General features: G+C 38.3%; 1 protein-coding gene across 1 annotated transcript in view; it reads left to right on the top strand.

The window, feature by feature from the left end:
- The window catches only part of CWH43 (cell wall biogenesis 43 C-terminal homolog), a 57,401-nt gene extending 35,885 nt beyond the window's left edge, over positions 1 to 21,516 (top strand). The window contains exons 13-16 of the mRNA XM_033106762.1: positions 5,096 to 5,240; positions 10,549 to 10,610; positions 11,395 to 11,550; positions 21,257 to 21,516. Of these exons, the coding sequence (XP_032962653.1) occupies positions 5,096 to 5,240; positions 10,549 to 10,610; positions 11,395 to 11,550; positions 21,257 to 21,335 (442 nt within the window). The 3' untranslated portion in view covers positions 21,336 to 21,516. The remainder of the gene's footprint in view (positions 1 to 5,095; positions 5,241 to 10,548; positions 10,611 to 11,394; positions 11,551 to 21,256) is intronic.
- The last annotated feature ends 624 nt before the right edge of the window (positions 21,517 to 22,140 follow it).

Below are 22,140 nucleotides of genomic sequence, written 5' to 3'. Positions count from 1 at the left end.
GATGCAGGCAGTCCTTAGGGATGGTAGAGGGCAGCAGTGCAGTTACCGAGTAATTGCTGTGCTAATGCACCGCTGTAGTGAATCTTCACTCTGTATTAAAGTAAGTACTGGTATAGACCCATTTTACAGAGAAAGAAACTAGACTGAGGTTAGATGACTTGTCCAACCAGGGTCACACAGCTAGGAGTTAGGTAGACCCAGTTCAGAGCCTGCAAGTGCTTGGAACCACGTGGTAAACTGGACTATAGAAAAATGAAATTCCTGTTTCTCTTTTCAGGTTTACTACAATTGGCAGTACTGTTGGGATTTGAGGGTACTAAGTGACATTCTTTTTTCCTTCATGTTTTCACAATCAACTGATAGGTAAACAGAGGAATATGGCAGGGAGATCAAAATGTCACTTTTAATTGCGATAAGCCTATTTGGACAACATGACTTCAGTGCGTCCATGTGGACCTGTTAATACATCCCCCAACAATACTTGAAACTGACTCCCCCAAAAGAGCAGGCCTCTCCAGCAGGGGAAGAGGCTGACCTATCAAGCTCCTTCCTGGGTGGAGGGAATAAGCCAGAAAAACATCCTGTCTGCAAACGGGCAGTTTCCAAGGATGAGAGAGAGAGGAAGAGTTTGAGACAAACCTGCCTAGTTCATTCTTCCAGACTTAATTAATTATAAAAATCCTCCCCAAAAGTAAAGCGTGGAGAGAGAGAGGCCAGAAATGGTTTTCTAAGAAAGCCCCTGTACATGGAGATATGAGGAAATGAGTTTTATCCCGAAAGAATAACATTCACAACCAGTTACTTCGTATGGAATACATTATGAATGATGCCAGGAATATATTGTAAAAGCAAAGCTAAAGGTATATAATTGATAACTCTACCTCGGTAAACATTCTGTAATAATAATAGAAAACACTGATGTAAGGTGCTAAGTGCTATAAAATAGGGCATACAGTCCTGTCCACACAAGAGGCTGCAGAGCTTTAAAGTGACATACAGAACATTAGAAAAACAACATTGTCATACTGTAAGTTTTAATCTAAACAGAACTAATGTGTCCACTACTCTTACTTTCCTGGTTACCTCACTTTTTCTCACAGTATTATGGGGATCAGTGAAAGTATACTTGCATATTTTCTGAAATAAGTCAGAGCATAAGTAATATAAACAAACCGTCCAAATGTAATTAGTATGAACCATTTGCTAATCAGATGCTGGCTTGCCTCCTTAGAAATAAAAAGGGTGTTTAGAAGACGGGTGATATAAATGGTCCATATCTTTTTAAAAAGCTGTTTGAAGAAATGCCTTCTGTTTCTCCCTGTCATTTTCATGTAGCAAGCATGGGCATTCAAAAATCATTCCATTGACCTTAAATTGCACTTTGAATTGGGCTTGTCTTTTAAAACATAGGCACTTTTGTGTTTAAAGGTTGCAAGGTTTCAACCTAAGAAACAGTTGAATCTACTCCTTCCCTTTTTTCTTTGTTTTTTTCTCTTTCCCCCTTCAACTCCCTCCAACCTTCCCAATGTAAAGAATAGGCTTGAGAGGGAAGAGAAGACTAAAAGACAGCCCCCAGAATGTGTTTATTAAAGAGGAAGGAAGGAAAGCCTTTCTAATAACCACATCTTTAAAGCTCTCTGATGAAACCATATCCTTTATTTGCTCTCTTAACTCTCTTGATTTAATAATAATGATAACACAGTAGTTGCAATAATAGTTAACATTTATTGAGATGTAACCCGAGAGAGGAAAGTAGTGTAGTGTAATGGTTAAGAGCATGGAATTCCAAAACCTTGGAATCAGACAATCTGGTTTGAATTCTAATTCAAGGTGTGTCCTTCATCCAGTTATTTAACTAGCTAGAGCCTCAGTTTTCTCACCTGTAAGTCAGGGGCAGTAATCCCCCCTATTTCATAGGGTTCTTATGATAATTAGAAAGATGAAATGAGATTATTATCTCAATGCAAAGTACACGAATACAATAAGTGCTCGATTAATGTTGGACGTTATTATTAAACCAAATCAGACAGCTCTAAGTGTAAAGTATGTTGGGCAGCTTACAAAGAAGTCCTTCATCAAGCATAAATCCAGCACTTTCCGTGTCTCAAGCCCAGTCCATGTCCCAGCATGTGAGTGACATGAGAGAGTACACACTTCAAATAATTTGTGAAGCTATCATTACATATTTTCATTTGCCTTTGTTTTCTGCAATACTAAATAAAAAATCCTTACTGCGAATAAATATTTAGAGAATTCATTTTCTAGTGATTATAGCATATAAGCATGAAATCATATTAGGAATGAATTACAGAATGCTTGTGCATGTTATTAGCTGATTCAAGATTTTTTTAAAATTGCTAACTACACAAATATCTGTTTACAGCCAATAAGTAGGAAATAGCAGCGTTTCTTAGAAGTCATTTAGGTACACACCATTTTTTATTCAATTACAGGTAATTAACTGAGCCACCTGTTAATCACCATTGTTTTTTTTCTTTTGTTTATAATATATATCAATGTATACTGAAGAAAGAGCACAGAATCTGTAGACAGAAGACATGCGTATTAGTTTTGGTTCTGTTACTGTAACATAACCTCAGTGAGTTTCAGTTTCCTTGTCTTTGAATATGGGATAAAATTCTCTTTTCCAGCCCACGTGATAAGGTTATTGGGCTAATCAAATATTAACAGATAACAAAACAACATGTTTTTTTTTTCTCTCTCTCTCCCCTTGCCTTATAGCCATACATACACTTTCTGTTTTTATCATTATCCCTGGATAAGATTTATCTCCTGAGAAAATGCAAAATCAAATTTATAGATTATTTTGCAATAATATATTGCTAAAATGTATTTGTATGAAAACATTGTCTGTGTTGCAGTGACTTTGGGGTTTTCTGTACTTGGATTTGAATCCTAGTTCCATGTATCACAAGGAACAGAATTCACTGCAGACTTAATGGACGACTTACCAACATGTTGGAAGGGTCAAAGGAACAGATAAGAGATGCTCAGGCACTCAGACACTAGTAACAGTGGGGAATCATTACCATCCTTAGGGACGGGCAGAGGAAAAGTGTTTCCAGAGAGAAATCTGGAACCAGAAAGAGGGGCCACCACGCAGGAGGAATGCAGCTTACTGCCAGAGGGACTGGGGAAGAAATACTCCAACTTCTCTTTACTCCCAACTTTTTATCTCCTGCTGGTGCTTCCAATTGGCCAAACATAACTGGAAATCAGCAGACAAGGGAGCCCAGGAGATGAAACCTGCAGGGGTCAGCCTCCCAGGGCATAGAGAAGGATAGAGAATGGATCTGCATAGGGGAGGTGGAAAATAACCATAGGCATGTTACTTAACCTCATTTAAAAACAGAGCTAAACACCTGCCTCTCAGTTATGAGAATTCACTATCAAAGATGTTAAACAAATGGTCATTCTTTCCACTCTTCTATTTCTTGAGATATCTTTTAACAGTATCAGCTGCCCACACATATGTATCTGAGCTTAGTCCTGTCTTCAGATCCTATCTTAATGAGGTTTCTCCAATCTTCTCAATCCTCAGTGATCTCTATGCGTCTTCCTTTGTCATTGTTGTTTTCCTTAATTTGTTAGCTATCTTTCTCTGTAAACGCCTGTGTTGTTTTACTGCCTATTTGCTCTTGGATCCATTCCTGGCTCATCACCCTCCCTACACATCGCAGGGAAGCACATATCCCAGAGTCTCTGCCTTCTGGCCTTTGGTAGGTGTAGCTAATGAGGCACTAGTGAAAGTCTGCAAGGCAGGAGGAGGGGAGAAGGCAGGGTCCCCCTCATCCTCTCTCTGTGTGTTCTCTGGTGTTTCTGGCAGCAGCTGAGTGACTTCTGTGGCTCCAGCTCGTCCTGAGATGGCCCCAGCTCCCTCTAGAGAGCCTCTTGCATAGCATCATCTCCCAGCAGCCAGGGCTGGCTTCCTCCTTGTGTCCCTCCAGCTCTAGAGGTTACACTGGTTTCTCATTGTTGCTAAACTCTGGCTGCTTCGCTGACTGCTGTTTCGCTTCCCATCACCTGGGCAATCAAGTCCCTACATTAAATTCACTTTGTTTGAAATACTTAGAGTGGTTTCAGCTTTCCTGGCTGGATCATGTCAAATATGATGGCCCTATTTTCCCCCCAAATAGATTGACTGTAAACCCCCAAAGGCCTCATGTAACTGTCTCATTATCTCAGTTATATATTGACGTTGCTTAGTATAATAAAATATCCTGTCTCGCCAGAATTTGACCAGGAGAGCCACGTTTAGAAAGTGTTCTAAGTTGAGGGAGCTGAGTAGGTTACATAAGCTTGGAATGTTCTGTGAATGTTAGGGTTCTTTACTAGTCTTTAGCTGTAACACTGACTACCAGGTTTCGATTATTGACATAATTTCTTCTGATGAAAAGTTGAACAAGTGTTGGGTTTGTTTTTGTCATTTATTTATTTATTTATTTAACTGGGGAATATTAGGGAACAGTGTGTTTCTCCAGGGCCCATCAGCTCCAAGTCAAGTCGTTGTCCTTCAATCTAGTTACGGAGGGCGCAGCTCAGTTCCAAGTCCAGTTGCTGTTTTCAATCTTTAGTTGCAGGGGTGCAGCCCACCATCCCATGTGGGAATTGAACCGACAACCTTGCTATTGACTGCTCGCGCTCTGACCAGCTGAGCCATCTGGCCGCCCCTCTGGCAGCTTGTTGTCTTCAATCTAATTGTGGAGGACGCAGCTCACTGGCCGATGTGGAAATCGAACTGGCGACCTTGCTGCTAAGAGCTTGCGCTGTAACCAACTGAACCATCCGGCTCCCCCGAACAAATGCTGTTTTTAAAGTAGATATTTAAATCAACTTGACAAAAATGATTTGTCGGGGAAGATCATGTTGTTCTTAGTTGAAGATTTGTCAGCCTACTCAGTTGAAGCACTGTATCTCTGTCTTGTTAATTTCCATAACATTCAGACATTTGCCAAAGGAGCAATTACTCTGGGTCTGTGCTCTATTGAAGATATATTTTTGGAACTTAGGTACCTAAGACTTTTAAAAAATTGTTTTGCAAATACAAAAAAATTACATTTTTGCATTTTTTTAGAGATGACCTCGACAGGAAACTTCAGGCTATTGCTATTTCAAAACTACTGAAAAGTAGCTCTAATCAAGTGATATTTCTGGGATATATCACTTCAGCACCTGGTTCCAGAGATTATCAACAGCTCATTGAACATGGAAATGTGAAGGTAACACAATCTTAATAGGATTTGATTTATTAAGTAAAATGTTTCTTCTCCATTTTTAAGAAAAAAAATACCCGACAACTTAATATGTATTCCAATTATCTACTGCTGCATAGAAAACCACCAAAAAAACGTACTAGCTTTAAACAACTATAATCATCTGTTTGCTCATGAATCTGCAATTTGGACAGGACTCAGTGGGGGTAGCTTATCTCTGCTCCACACAAGTCAGTGGCTCAGCTGGGGACTGCAGATGACTCACGGGTGGCACGTTGGTGCTGGCTGTTGACGAGGAGCTCAGAGGGGGCTTTGTGCTTGGGGGTCCTGGTTCCTCTCTATGGGTTTCCTTCCTGCATGATGATTAGGTTCTAAGAGTAAGTGTCCCAAGAGAACCAGGAAGAAACTCTTGCCTTGTATGACCTAGCCTTGTGAGTCCTATAGTGTGACTTCTGTCATTGTCATAACATGCTCACATTCAAGTGGAAGACACATAAACTCCATCAAGGAATATTAAAGTCATATTATAAGAATGCCATGTAGAAAGATTGTGTTTCAAAAATAAACCTGCCTTATTATGAAAGTTAGGTATGATGTTGAGAGTAAAAGATGAAATGAAATGATACACAGCGAGGCTGGCTGATCAGCCAGACAGGGCCTCAATAAATGTCACGGAATTAGTCCTTACCTGTTCTGGTCTAAAACACTTGAATTTGTCAGTGTACCCAGATATAATCATGCGTTGGGGAACTGACACACGAATCACATCCTGGAGACTAATATATGTGCTAGAATGCTTAATACATGAATTTATAATGAGACATATAATTGTTATATTTAGCTAAGCCCTGTGTAGATGTCTTAGTCCTTTACATTTTGTTTTTGACTTCATGACTTGAAATGATATCTGCAGAGAGAAAAGCTTGCGTATCGTATTCATCTCACCAAGTGCGTGGAAAGACAGGTGAGGGAGAGCATGGCATAATGAGAGTTTTCTGCGTGTGACAGAAAACACAAAATGACAGTGGCTTCAACAAGAGAGAAGTGTATTTATTTTCTTCCTTTCATTTTTCTTTTTCTTTTTTCTTTTTTTTTTTTTGGCTATAGAAGAGTATTTCTTTATGTTAAAGCCTGATTCAGCCCTGGTACGGCACTCTGGCGTCAGGGATGAACTCCTTCTATCTGTAGCTCCACCTGATGAGGCCTTCATTCCCAAGTTTGCCTCATGGTCCAAGATGGCAGCATCCATGTTCTAGTTAGCAAGATAGAGAAGGGGATAAAGAAGGGGCCAAGAGCATAAGAATGTTGTCTCAGAAGGGAAATTGTAAGAAACTGACCTCCAACACTTGTGTTTACATTTCATCAACTAGAATTTAGTCACATAGTCTCACCTTGATGTACAGGAAGTTGGAAGATACAGTATTTAATCTTGATACCCACACACCACCCTGTAAAAATACTACAACTTTGGAAGAAGAGCAAGGCAGATATTGGGGAGGTGAGTTATAGTGGATAAGGCAGAAAGTAAAATTAAGAGGGACTCCTGATTTTTGCTTTGGTCAGAGGGTTTATGATGGTGACATTTGTTATTGTAGAGAATACAGAAGGAAAAAGAGTTTGGCAAAGAAGACGATGAGTTCAGCTTTAAGCTGTATTGAGACATCTGTGGGATATTAAGAGAGCTCTTCAATAGGCAGCTGGATATATGGATCTGGAATTGAGAGGGCAATCAGGACTAGAGATATAGATTAGGGAATTGCCACCATCGTGGTGACCATTGAAACCATGAAAGTGGATGATATTGCTTATGGAATTAGAGAAGTGCAAAAGGAAGACCAAAGAAAACCCCTGATTTAATGTGGTTGTCCTGGGGGTGATGGATGAAGGAAGAGAAGGGAGATTATCTCAGAAAAGAGATGAAGGATATGTCAGAGAGTAAAAGAAAAACATGGAGAATGTGGAATCACAGAGGTTGTATCACTCGTTTACCACTATGTAACCGCTTAAACCTAGTGGTTTAAAGCAGTGGTTTAATATTCTTATAATTTTGTGGGTTGACTTTGTGTTTTTCTGTTTTTGTCTGTGTTCACTCGCACAGTCAGCTGGTGGCTTGGCTGTTGTTGGAGGGGGGAGGGTCTAAGATGGCCCCACTTACATGTCTGGGGCCTTGGTGCTGGCTCTGATCTGGGCCTCTCTCTCCATATGGTCTGTCATCATTCACGAGCCTAGCTGGTGCTGTATTTATGAGCTGTGTGACCTTGGGGCAAGTTATTTAAACTTTCTGGGCCTCAGTGTCTGTATCTGTAAAGTGGTAATAGCAATATCTATTATATCATAAGGTTGTTATGATGAAGTATAAGCAGACGTCTGCAAGGCCCTCAGCCTGGTATGTAGGAGGCACTTGATAAATGGTAGCTACATATATGTGTGTTATGTGCATCTGGCTGTGTGTGTAAAATCAGATAAGATAAACGTGTAAGTACATGGTCTATGAAGTACAAAAGAATGTTACACAAGATGATATTGGCAAATCTAAGGAAAAATTGTATCCTACTAAGAGGGAATTCTCACATTGTATGTATGTGTGTGTGTGTGTGTGTGTGTGTGTGATAAATATGGTGAATGTTTAAATAAAAAAAAGTTTATTACAGTAAAAGACACACTGCCATGAATCCCCCTCAAAATATTCCTCCTCACTTCGAACACTTATGCCATCATTCTTGCCACTTTCTGAAGCAGTTCTGGAAGTCCTCTTTCTTGAGTGTCTTTAGTTGCACTGTCGTGGCTGCCTCGATGTCCTGAATTGATTCACAACATTTTCCTTTCATGGTCATTTTGATTTTGGGAAAGAGACAGAAGTCGCACAGGGCCAGAGTTGGTGAATAACATGGATGAGGACACACGGTAATGTTTTCATTTGACAGAAATTGCCATACCAGAAGCAATGTGTGACGTGGAGCCTTTCTGTTGTGATCACAAAATACGGTGAATGCTGCTGCCTCGTGTCATCCAATGGAAAGGCAGGGATCTTCAATATGGGAAGCGGCGCGTCGAAACTTAGTAACAGTGTGTGACAAGTTTCATCTTGTTCGGTGCAGTCAGCCAGTGTGAGCTACGGTTGAGAAAAGGTGTGTTTTAAAGTGTGCCATAGAGGATGGCCGATTAGCTCAGTTGGTTAGAGCGTGGTGCTCTTAACAACAAGGTTGCCAGTTCAATCCCCACATGGACCACTGTGAGCTGCACCCTCCACAACTGGATTGAAACAACTACTTGACTTGGAGCTGATGGGTCCTGGAAAAACATACTTAAGTAAATAAAAGTTTAAAGTGTGCTGTAAATCATCCTCCATCATGACAATGCTCCATGTCACACATCACTTCTGGGCTTCTGGTATATAGCAGTTTCTGTCACATAAAAACATTATGGTGTGTCACTATCCACCTTATTCACTGGATCTGGCACCGTGCGACTTCTGGCTCGTCGCCAAAGTCAAAATGATTTAGGACATCGAGGCAGCCACAACAGTGCAACTAAAGACAGTCACAAAAGAGGACTTCCAGAACTGCTTCAGAAAGTGGGAAGAATGATGGGATAAGTGTGTTCAAAGCGAGGGGTAGTATTTTGATGGGCATTGATGGCAATGTGTCTCTTACTGTAATAATTTTTTTATTTAAATATTCACCATATTGTTTGATCACACCTAGAGTGTGTGTGTGTGTGTGTGTGTGTGTGTTTGTGTGTGTGTGTGTGTATGTGTCAGGCATATGCATAGTGTTAAGAGAAGATGAAATTTTATTTGATTTTTATTTAATCATCCCTTGGTTTTCCACTATCATGGTCAGAAGCCGTGTCAATATTGGCAGTGAATTCTTATACAGCTTTTACTATCAGGAAGTTTATTAATGTGGAGAGGAGTTTTGGTCATAAGTGGTTGGATGAATAGATTTTTCTCTTTAAGAAATGAGTATTTAAATTCTGCAGTCTTAAAATTGACAGCATCTATTAAAAACCTAATAAAATAACATGATAGTTAAGCATATTCACAGTTTATCATCTCCGGTATATATAGCTGAATGACTAAAGTTTTATCTCTTTCCAAGGCAAACCAGAACATTCCTTTTTCATTTATTTATTTGCTTTTTTGTCACTGAAATTTTTGTTTGAAATTTATTACATTTTAAAATCAATACTAAAGGCACACACACACACACACACACACACACACACACACAGTGCCAAAAAAATGCATACACATTTTAAGAAAGGGAAAGCTATTAAAATTACACTGATGGTAATCTCTTTGAGCACCTCTTGTAATTGCAGAAGAAGTCAAACGTGAGTTGTATTTATCTTTTGTTATCATTATATATTGAGTATTACAATTTTAATAGTTTTTTCCTTTCTTAAAATGTGTATACATATATTTGGCACCCTCTGTATATATATGAAATAAAACAGTAAAGATTGATTAACAAGCATCCATATGTCTACTGCCAAGCTTATGAAAAAATTAAGAAATAATAAATTGTGTATTCTTTTAGTGGTTTAAACTTTTTAAATTAAATTTTAATAGTGAAAATTGAGAAATGGTCAAAAGTCAGGTATTTTGTTTATTTATAGGATTTCTAAAAAGAAGAAAATGGAAATTTCTTCAGTATAAAATCTCCATATTTAGTTTTCCCAACACGTTATAGAAAAAAAATAGTGTACGTTCTGCTTCTCTGATGAAGAATAACCCTGGTCTCAAGCTTTTAACATCAAAAAGACTCATGATTACTCCCCAAATGTGTTTATTTCTGGTGATTCAATTTAACAAATACAGATTGAGCACCTGCCAAATGCCAGGTTTCATGCTAAGTACCAGAGAGCCAAAGTGATTAAGAGTTCCTTTGCTCAGGAAGGGGAAGGTGGAGACATACAAACAAATAACCATACAGAACAGTGTAACTGGTGTGCATATATATAGGTTGATCGATGAAGATTCAGTAAATTCTGCTTGGCATGAGAGACTTGGAAAGTTGCAGGGAGCCAGGGCTGTATTGCAATTGTTGATTTCCCCACCTAACTCCCTCTCTAGACCATGTTTATGTTTGTACTCCATCCATCTAGTACAGAAGCAAAATAAGCATATAGTAGGTGTTCCAGAAGTATCTGTAGAATCAATAAATAATTTGGACCTTAAGGGATCAGTAGGAGCCAGGCAAAGAAAATAACATGGACAAAGGCATATGTATTACTGTACCTCACACATTTTCAGTGGCAGTTCAGAATAGAGCACTGTTTTAATGCCTTAAATATTCTCTTTGCTAATTAGGATATTGACAGCACAGATCAAGACAGATGGTGTGAATATATTATGTATCGGGGGCTGATCAGGTGAGCATAGATGTTTGATATTTTTAAAAATCTCTTATTACTGTGATCTTTTGGGTCTATCTCAAACATTATGGAAGCAATGAATTAATTTTGTTACTGTTTATAAACATTTGTTTGGTTATTTATGCAGTTTAACATTTTTTTCAAGTCATGGACTAATGATTTAAGAAGGAATAAATGTCTAAGCAAATTAAGCTTAATTATACAAAGAGGATGCTATGTAAGTTACTAAGCATGATAAGTACGTAACTATGAACACATACTAGGAATGGCAGCATTTTTTGACTGTATGGCATGGACCGTAGAATAAGAGAGCCCTAGGTCTGAATTCCAGCTTTGCCAACTTCTGATCATGTAATCTTGGATAAGTCAACTAAATTGTTTGAGCCACTACTATATTGTGGTGAGGAATCTAGGTAAATTACATTTTTAAAACATATTATCCCATATCAAAATGTGAATATTTTATATATTAATATATTCCAAAATGTATTGTGTGAGAGGCAGTTTGTATAGATAGAATATTCATTAGTATACAGAGTAAGAATAAGGTTGCCAAGTGTGTTTCGTTACTTAAATATATGTGCATGTTCCTTACTCATTTATATCATAAAAGTAATATGTTGATAAATATTTATAGTATAAAGTCAAGATAATTCTAGTGATATACAGAGTAGAATTAGAATGGGAAATTGGCTTAATAATTAAGGTGTTATCTACTAGATCTCATCAGATTTCTGTATGATGAGAAAACCTTTAAAAACCATTTCTGTTTCTGCCACAGATTAGGTTATGCAAGAATCTCCCATGCTGAACTGAGTGACTCTGAAATTCAGATGGCCAAATTTAGAATCCCTGATGACCCCATTAATTATAGAGACAACCAGAAGGTAGTCACAGACCACAGGGAAGTTCCTGAGAAAATTCGTTTCAGTCCCAGGTGAGCAAGCTTTATGTTGTAAGCTACAGTTATGAGGCACGGCATCCTCTCTGGGGACCTAAATATTACCCCACAATGAGCTACAAATTATATTTAGTTCTAAAGGTTCATTTAAGTAAAGGAATCACGTTAAAGATTTAAAAATCCTATTTCTGGTCAAGATGGTGGAGTGGGTAAATGCTGTGCTTTCATCCTCTCACAACAACATCAAAATTACAACTAAACTGCAGAACCACCATCCTTGAGAATTGTATGAAGTATAGCTGAACAGCAGTCCTATAACTGAGGATATAGGGAAGAAGCAACATTGAGGCTGGTAGGAGGGGCAGAGATGCAGAATGGGCTGATCCCTATACCCACATATGGCAGTTAAAAATCGGGAGGGATATCTTGGCTGCAGAGGTGCCTCCTGAGGAGTGAGGGGTCCCAGCCTCACACCAGGCTCCCCAGCCCAGGGTTCCAGTGCTGGAAGAGAAGTCCCTATAACTTCTGGCTGTGAAAACCAGCAGAGATTGTAGCTGAGTGAGACTGAGGGCAGATGGAGTCCCAGGCATTACTCTTTTTTTTCCTTTTTTCTTTTATCTTTTTCTTATTAGTTTCAGGTGCACAAGACAAAGTAATACTTAGACGTTTATCATTTATATCCCTCACACTGTGTGAACCCCCCTCCCCCCATCCACTAACCCTCTGACATCGCACAGAGCCATTACATTTCCACTGTCTCTATTCCTAATGCTGTACTCCGCTTCTTGTAAGTACATACATACATACACACACACACACACACACACACACACACACACACACACACACACACATATACATACAAACTTGTAGTTGACATTCATTATTGTTCAGCTTCAGTTGTACAGTGCAGTGATCAGGCAACTACATCATCCCTGAGGTGGTCTCCCTAATGAGACAAGTGTCTATCAGATACCCTACAAAATCTTTGCAATATTATTGATTACATTCCCCAAATTAATTTTCAGAACCCCGTGGTCATCTTGTGGTTACTGACTGCTTTCTAATCCCCTCACCTTCCCCCTTATCCCCACACCCCTCCCATCTAGCAACCCTCAGTTTTTCCTCTTTTTCTCCAAAACAGTTTCTGATTAGTTCATTCACTTATTCTTTTCTTTAGATTCCACATATAAGTGAGATCATATGGTATTTGTCTTTCTCTGTCTAACTTATTTCACTTAACATAATGTTCTCTATGTCCATCCATGTTGTTGCAAATGGTAATATTTTCTTCTTCTTTATGGTTGCGTAATACTCCATTGTATAAATATACCAGTTTCTTAATCCAGTCATCTACCAATGGGCATTTCAGTTGTTTCCATGTCTTAGCTATTGTGTATAGTGCTGCAATAAACATAGAAGTGCATAAAGATTTTCGAATTAGAGTTTTGGATTTCTCCGGATAGATCCCTAGGAGTGGAATTGCTGGATCATAAGGTAGTTGCATTTTCAGATTTTTGAGATACCTCCATACTGTTTTCCATAGTGACTGCACCAATCTGCAATCCCACCAACGGTGCACAAGCGTTCCCTTTTCTCCACATCCACGCCAGCACTTGTTGTTTGTTGATTTGTTGATGATAGCCATTTTGACTGGGGTGAGGTGGTATCTCATTGTGGTTTTTATTTGCATTTCTCTGATGGTTAGTGAGGTTGAGCATTTCTTCATATGTCTGTTTGCTTATCTGTATGTCCTTTTTAGAAAAATGTCTCTTCATGTCCTCTGCCCATTTTTTAATTGGGTTGTTTGTTTTTTTGGAGTTGAGTTGAGTGAGTTTTTTTATAAATTTGTTATATTAACCGCTTATCAGATGTATCATTGGCAAATATCTTTTCCCATTCAGTAGGGTCCCTTTTTGTTTTATTGATGGTTTCCTTTGCTGTGAAAAACTTTTTAGTTTGATGTAATCCCACGTGTTTATTTTTTCTCTTACTTCCCTTGCACGAGGAGATATATCAGTAAAAATCTTACTCCGGGTAATTTCTATGAAGTTTCTTCCTATATTTTCTTCTAGGAATTTTATGGTTTGAGATCTTACATTTAAGTCTTTAAGCCATTTTGAATTTATTTTTGTATATGGTGTAAGGAGGTGGTCCAACTTCATTCTTTTGCATGTGTCTGTCCAGGTCTCCCAGCACCATTTATTGAATAGACTGTCTTTACCCCACCGTACATTCTTGCTTCCATTGTCGTAGATTAAATGGCCATATAGGCATGGATTTATTTCTGGACTCTCTATTCTGTTCCATTGATCTATGTGTCTGTTTTTATGCTGCCCCAGATGCCGGCCGCGTTTCCACAGCCGCAGATGCAGCCGCGTCTCCACTCTGCTCCCTTACCTCTTCTCCTGCTCGCCCAGTTTGCCCACCTTCAAGTAATCCTTGCACGAATCTCTTAGCTGTTCTGCGTGATGAGCAGAGAGTCCTTTGATGGGTTATAGAGGTCCCGTTTGTGATAAGATCGGGGAGAACTCAAAAAGTGCACCTTGCTGCTGCCATTCCTATCATGTCACTCCCAGGCATTACTCTTAAAGGGTCTGCACACAGACTTACTTGCTGATGGACTCATTCGCACTGAGCTTCAGTGCTGGGGCAGCAGCTTGAAAGGTGCCAGGGACATATGGGGAGGAAATGAATTGTCTGGGCTCCAGAATGAGGGCTGGAGGGGCAGCTTTCTCCCAGACAGAAGTGCTGTCTGAATCTAATTTCTTTGTTGAGCTATCCTCCTTCCAGCATGTAGATGCAGGTGGGAGCCATATCAGAGTTTCCATCAACTTGACTAACACTTTTGGCCCTGCCCTGGTGATTCCCTGAGATGCCACCCCACCCAACTCGCAAGTCCAACCACTCCATTTCCAGTGGGTTTTGCATATAAATGACCTGTCTTGGCTCATGCTGTGGACTTTTCTAAAATCTCTCAAAGGTTTACAAAACCTAAACAAGCAGCATCTGGCCTTGACATACCCCGTACCTCTTACTAAGCAGCTCTGAGCCTGGCACTAGTGGCAGCTGGCCTCGGGTCATGGCTTATTCTCTCCTAGGTAATTTCAAGCCCAACATGAGTGGCGGCCACATGAAGAATACTTTGTGGCTCGTTTTAGGAGGTCCTGTGGGCCAGCACACCTGGTGGCCAGCTTCAGAGCAAGCCGGAGCACCACCTGGGCGCCTCCATGGATGACACACCCAAAGGGAAGATTGGGCAGGCACCAGAGCCCTGCTAAAGTGAACCCTGCTCTGTAGGGTGAGCCTCTGCACAACAGCTCCTTCACTGTAGTCACAGCCAGTCCTCACAACCAATCAGCCTGAGGGTGAATCCCTCCAATTGATGTGCAAATAGCAACCCAGGCTCAACTACAACAGGAGGACACACACAATCCATACAGGGGCACATCTGCAGGTGTCCAGGGAGACTATGCCACTGGGCCCCACAGGACATCTACTACATAAGGCCATTAAGACTGGGAGACATAGCAGTTTTACCTAATACATAGAAACAAACTCAGGGAGACAGCTAAAATGGGGAGACAAAGAAACATGTCCCAAATGAAAGAACAGAACAAAGATCCAGAAAAGAGCTAAACAAAATGGAGGCAAACAATTTACCAGATGCAGAGTTCAAAACGCTGGTTATAAGGATGCTGAATGTGGACAATTTCAACAAAGAAATAGGAAACATAAAAATTCATAGCAACCAAGGCTATGGTTGCTATTCAGAAATGAAGAATATAATAACTGAAATAAAGACTACATTAGAGGGAATCAACAGTAGATTAAATGAAGCAGAGGACTGAATCAGAGATTTAGAACATAAGGTAACAGAAGACATCCAATCAGAACAGCAAAAAGAAAAAAGAATCCAAAAAAATGAGAACAGTATAAGAAGCTTCTGGGACAACATCAAGTGTACAACATTAACATCATAGAGGTACCAGAAGAAGAGAGAGAGCAAGTAATTGAAAACCTATTTGAAGAAATAATGGTGGAAAACTTACATAAGCTGGCAAAGGAAATAGACATACAAGCCCGAGAAGCACAGAGAGTCCCAAACAAAGTGAACCCAAAGAAGCTCACACCAAGACACATCATAATTAAAATGCCAAAGTTTAAAGACAGAATTGTAAAAGCAGCAAAATAAAAGCAGTTAGTTACCTACAAGGGAGCTCCCATAAGACTCAGCTGATTTCTCAACAGAAACTTTGCAGGCTAGAGGGATTGGCTGGATATTCAAAGTGATGAAAAGCAAGGACCTACAACCAAGATTACTCTACCCAGCAAAGCTGTCATTTAGAATCAAAGGACAGAAAGAGCTTCCCAGACAAGATAAAGAGCTTCCCAGACAAGAAAAAGCTGAAGCAGTTCATCACCACCAAACCAGTATTAAAAGGAATGTTAGAAAAACTTTAAAAAGAAGGAAAAAAACGATAAAAAACATGAATAATAAAATGGCAATAACTACACATCTATCAACAATTACTTTAAATGTAAATGGATTAAATGCTCTAATCAAAAGACGTAGGGTGGGGTCAAATATATGTGATAGAAGGAGAACTGACTGTGTGTGGTGAACACATAATGCAATATATAGATGATGTATTATAGAATTGTACATTTGAAACCTATATAATTTTGCTATCCATTGTCACACCAATAAATTTTATAAAAAGTAAGTAACCAGGTGGCTGAATGGATAAGAAAATAAGACCCTTATATTTGCTACCTACAAGAGATTCACTCACTTCAGATCAAAAGACACACACAGACTGAAAGTAAAGGGATGGAAAAATATATTTCATGAAAAAAAAAAAAAGGATGGGGTAGCAATACATATACCAGACAAAACAGACTTTAAAACACAGGCTATAACAAGAGACAAAGAAGGACCCCGTAATCACACTTCTGGGTATTTATCCAAAGAAACCCAAAATATTACTTTGAAGGGAAATGTGCATCCATATGTTTATAGCAGCATTATTTACAGCAGCCAAGATATCGAGGCAACCTGGGTGTCCATCAGTGGATTAATGGATAAAGAGGAGGTGGTACATATATACAGTAGCATATTATCTGTTCTTGGAATGGAATGGGTTCTTGCCATCTGCAACAACATGGATGGATCTAGAGGTTATTGGGCTGAGTGGAGTATGTCAGACAGAGAAAGACAAATGCCACATGATTTTGGCATATGTGGAATCTGAAGAACAAAATAAACAAAATAGAAACAAACTCATAGATACAACTTTATCTACTCAGTGACAAGAAATCTTTGAAGGTTCCTCTGTGTGTGGGGTGTGGGAGGTAGGGGTGAAGGGAAGGTTTGTAGTAAAGGAATTTCACTGGAATATAAGGTAAATTTTCTCAGGAGGATTTAAGGAAAAAACATCTTATAGATAGAACATTTTGAGGATTGTCAGATAGGAGGGATGGGTGAAAAAGGGGAAGAAATTAAGAAGTACAAATTTGTAGTTACATAACAGTCATGAGGATGTAAAACATAGCATAAGGAATATAGTCAATAATATTGTAATAGCAGTGTATGGTGTCAGATGAGTACTAGATTTATTGGGGTGATCACTTGTAAATTATATAAATGTTTAATCACTATGTTGTACACTTGCAACTAATATTGTATGTTGACTGTAATTGAAAATTTAAAAAAAATAATAATTTTAAAAAATTGCAGAATAATTACCAAGTGAAAAAAAAAAAGGTTATAAAATCCTGCTTGGATTGAAGTTATGGTCCCTGCTTTCTGGGATAGAGAAACATGTTGTGGCCCGAGCGTCAGGTACAAAGATCACATCTGCATTATTATCACTGTCACCATCATGATAGCTGATGTTTGAGTGTTCCTATGTCTCAGACCCAGATCTAAATTCTTCGCGTGTTATCTCGAATAATCCTCATTGGGTCGGTACCCTCGTTATCCCCATTTTATAGGTAAGGGAGCTCAGGTTAGAAGAACAGGAAATAACTTCCCTAGGGTTACATGGCTAGTCAGTGACAGAGCTAAGAAGTAGGAAGGAAGCCTGTTAGTCTCGTTGGGTTGCTGTGGTTCTCAGCGATGGCTGCACCTTAGACTCTCCTGGAGCGCTTTTATAAACTACTGCTGCCTGGGTGCCTCCCCAGAGCAATTCATCAGGACTTCTTAGTGTTCTGAGCTTTGGACTTGAAAAATCTTTCCAGGTTATTCTAACATGCAGATATGATTGAGATCATGGAGAATGCATCATTCATTTCCATTGCAGATAATCTACCATGTGAAATATATTGGGTTTTGTTTAGTTTTAAATAGAGGTTATCTGAGAAATCTATTTGCAGCAAAACCTGTTATTTGGAGTATGTGCTCTTTTCTTCTCTCATGACTGGACAATGAGAGGAAATGTCTGCATAAAAACCAAACCAGAACACATCATATACATTATTATTACTTGACAATTCTACTATTTTTACCAGCTAATAGCTATATAAACTTCTCAGACATTATTTTGTTCAGTGGAAGAAAGGACATTCATTCATTTTCTTTTTCTTTCTTGTCTGTCCTTACAACAAGAAAAAATTGGACTAAAGTGTAGGCAATGCATGCGAGGAGAGCTATAACCAAACCTTGATTTGCTTCCATTACTGTATGGGATCTTGCTCTTTGTAAGTGTGAGGTAGTTGTGAACAGCTCTGAGGTCAAGCTGCCCAGTTCAAATTCTCACTCTTGCCAACAAAGTGCTGGGTAACTGTAGGCAAGTTGCTTAACCTCTCTAAGCCTCAAGTCTTTCATCTGCAAAATGGGAAAAATAGCAGTGCCTACTTCCTAAGGTTATTTGAGGTTTGAATGACACATAAAATTCTTAGACTAGTGTGTGGTGAGTGATCAATAGCCACAGCTGCAATAGCAGCAATAGGATTTGTAGTGGTAATAGGAGAAGAAAAATAGTTTCCCTCCTTTTGCTGAATGAGGTGAATTTGTAAATGGAAGTAGAAGATCTGGGAAGAAAAATGTTTCCTGTTTCCTTATTCTTCATATACCAGGAGTGTAGAGAAATCCAAACAAAATATTTTTGACTAATCATAACTGCAGATGGATCCAAACCAACTGTGAAGGGAGCTAGATCTGCTTTCCCATTTAGTTTCATTATGAAAATAATTGAAGCATAAGTAAAAGTCATGCCTTAACTTAAAAATTCTTTATCAAAAATGTGTACATATGAAAAGTTGTGAAATAGAAATAGTCAAAGAATACTAAATTCACCAAAAATTCCATTTCTTAATTCAATAAATATTTATTGAGTACCATGAATCCAACGCGGGGCTAGGCCTTGTGCTAGACACTGAGGACAGAGTGGGGAATAAGACCAAGTCTTTGTTTTGTGGCGCTTATGTTCTGGTGGGAGACCAGCAATTCTAAGGTTATCACTGGTAATCTTTTTGAATACATCTTTGCTTTTTATATGCATGTGTGTGTGTGTCTGTGTGTGTGTGTGTGTGTGTGTGTACCTATAGATCACACAATTATTCCAACCATATAAATGTATGAAATAATATATGTGTATGTGTGTGTATGTGTAATCATTCTACTTATTAACTTGACTTTTTTCCATCCAAATAGTATTTATGAACTTCCTTCCACAATAAGGTATTTTTCTGAAAATATTTATTTTTTTAAATATTTTTTTGTCTTTAAATTACAGTTGACATATTAGTTTCAGGTGTACAACATAGTGATTAGACATTTATATAACTTACAAAGTGATCACCCAATAAATCTAGTACCCATCTGATACCATACACAATTATTTCAATATTATTTGCTGTATTTCTTATGCTATACCCTATATCCCCATAACTATTTTGTAACTACAAATTTGTGCCTCTTAATCCCTTCCACTTTTACACCCATCCCCCTATCCCCCTCTAATCTGACAACCATCAAAATGTTCTCTGTATCTATGAGTTTGTTTCTATTTTGTTTGTTCATTTATTTTGTTCTTTAAATTCCACATATAAGTGAAATCATATGGTATTTGTCTTTCTCTGAGTTACTCCACTCAGCACAATACCCTCTAGGTCCCTCCATGTTGTTGCAGGTGGCAAGATTTCATTCTTTTTTGTCGCTGAGTAATATTCCATTGCATATATGTACCACTTCTTCTTTATCCATTCATCCATTGATGGACACCAGGTTGCCTCCATATCTTGGCTGCTGTAAATAATGCTGCTATAAACATATGGATGCACATGCCCCTTCAAATTAATGTTTTGGGTTTCTTTGAATAAATACCTAGAAGGGAGATTACTGGGTCCTTCTTTGTCTCTTGTTTTAAAGTCTGTTTTGTCTGGTATATGTATTGCTGCCCCAGCTTTTCTTTTTTTTTTTTTTTTTCCATTTTTTGTGAAATATCTTTTTCCATCCCTTTACTTTCAATCTGTGAGTGTCTTTTGATCTGAAATGAGTGAGTCTCTTATAGGCAGAATACATAATGTTCTTGATTTCTTATCCATTCAGCCACCAATCTTTAGATTGGAGCATTTAATCCATTTACATTGAAAGTAATTGTTGATAGAAATGTAGCTGTTGCCATTTTATTATTCATATTTTCTATCTTTTTTTCCTTCTTCTTTTTAAAGAAGTCCCTTTAACATTCCTTGTAATACTTGTTTGGTGGTGATGAATTCCCTTAGTTTTTTTCTTGTCTGGAAACTCTTTATTTGTCCTCCAATTCTAAATGATAGCTTTGCTATGTAATCTTGGTTGTAGGTCCTTGCTTTTCATCACTTTGAATATTCATGCCAATCCCTTCTGGCCTGCTGAAAATATTTTTTTAAGGATTGCATAATATTCCATTGTATGGATGTACCAAACTTTAGCTAACCAATTTAATTGTTTTTGCACATTTAATTTTTCATTATTATAAAAAGTCTTCCAGGGACTTCTTATTATATCTTTAGGCATATCCTTGGTTACTTCCTTAAGACTCAGTTCTAGTATGGAATAGCAGGGTCAAAAGTTGGGCAAATTTTTAATATACCTTATTATTGTTTTGAGATTAAAAAGTAAACAGATCTCTTATCTTCTACATTATAGAAGTTATTTGGCTATTGCGATTGCTGATGAAGAAGAGGAAGTCAAGGGCTTCATTTGCTCAGGTCTTAGCTTCCTTTTCAGTGCCTTTTGTATTTCATCTCAGTGCATTTTGTATATCAACCAGAACTGTATAATTAATGTTTTTCATCAGCAAAGTGAATAATTAAGCTGCAACACGTGAGCACTAGTAAAAGACTTAGAAGTTTAAATCATGCCAAAATAGATTTTATAAATGCATAATTGTAACATGAATAACATTTCAGGTTTCATGATCGCTTAACCTAGAAAATGGATATTATTCAAGCTGAGGACTAGAGAAAAATCCAGATTCATTTTTCATCAATGTTATCAGCCAATAATTCTTGAACAGTTGTGCTTTTGGAATGATCCATAACCATGGAAAGAGGACTTCGAAGGTTAAAATGTTAATCTGCCTTTCCCATATGCATAAATCCTTTTTTATTTCTTCACTTGGTGTTTTATTAATTGATCACTTCTCTTCTAGTTTTGTTATAGATAAGTAAAACCACAATAGGTTATGGTTGAAATTTTACATAAGAACGTACCTTTCTGAATGGTTCTTACATATCAATTGCTTTTTTTCTTTAGATTTGGATCCTACAAAGAGGGACACAATTATGAGAACAACCATCACTTTCATATGAGTACTCCCAAATACTTTTTATAAACTATTTAAAACAAGAATTCATTGAGCAAGTCTAAGGAAAACAAAAGTATATAAGATAAAAAGAAGAGAAGAGTGAAAAATGGGAAACTACACAAAAAGAACCTCAAGTTTGAAAAAATATGGTATCTATGCAATGGGAAATTCTATCCATAAACGATATTGCTTAATAAAAGCATTTCTCCAAATTGGTTTTCTTACATTTTTTATAAAAAATGGAATGTGTGGTAATACAAAAAAGTTTTACTACTAGAGATAAAATCATTACGATGTCTTACCTTTCTAATGCTTAAAAATAAGAAATTGATTTATTGATTAAGGATTACTTACGAAAATCAAACACTCTTAAATCCCTCCTGGGACAAAGCAGGGAAGAGATGTTTAAAGAGAAGTCTAATTGTTAGGAGCGTGATGCGTGCATATCACTATTGCCGACTCAGCAACAGCAGCGAGCCCTTCACCGTCCTTCTCTGCTATGATCGATCATCTGTCTTCCACGTTTACATCATCACTCCATGGCTGTACATGACACACTGTGGTCTCCTATCAGTCAGGCCACCGTCTGTCAGGGAGCACACCTCAATGCCCAGAGGGGTCCCATGGAGTGAATTTTCTCCCCTAGAACCAAGCAGGTAGGTGATGGGAGAGTTCAGCCTAATAGCACCATGTCCATAGGGAATAGTGACTTGAATGCTCTTGAATGCACAATGTTCAGTACGCAACCAAAGATTACTGAGCACACAAGGAATAAAACACCGTAAACCATGATCGGCAGAAAGAACAGACAAGGGAAACAGGTATATTGAGG

Source organism: Rhinolophus ferrumequinum, chromosome 5 (assembly GCF_004115265.2).
Source record: "Rhinolophus ferrumequinum isolate MPI-CBG mRhiFer1 chromosome 5, mRhiFer1_v1.p, whole genome shotgun sequence".
NCBI classification, from domain to species: domain Eukaryota; kingdom Metazoa; phylum Chordata; class Mammalia; order Chiroptera; family Rhinolophidae; genus Rhinolophus; species Rhinolophus ferrumequinum.
Note: the sequence above shows the minus strand (reverse complement) of the source record. Positions and strands in the feature narration are given on the sequence as shown.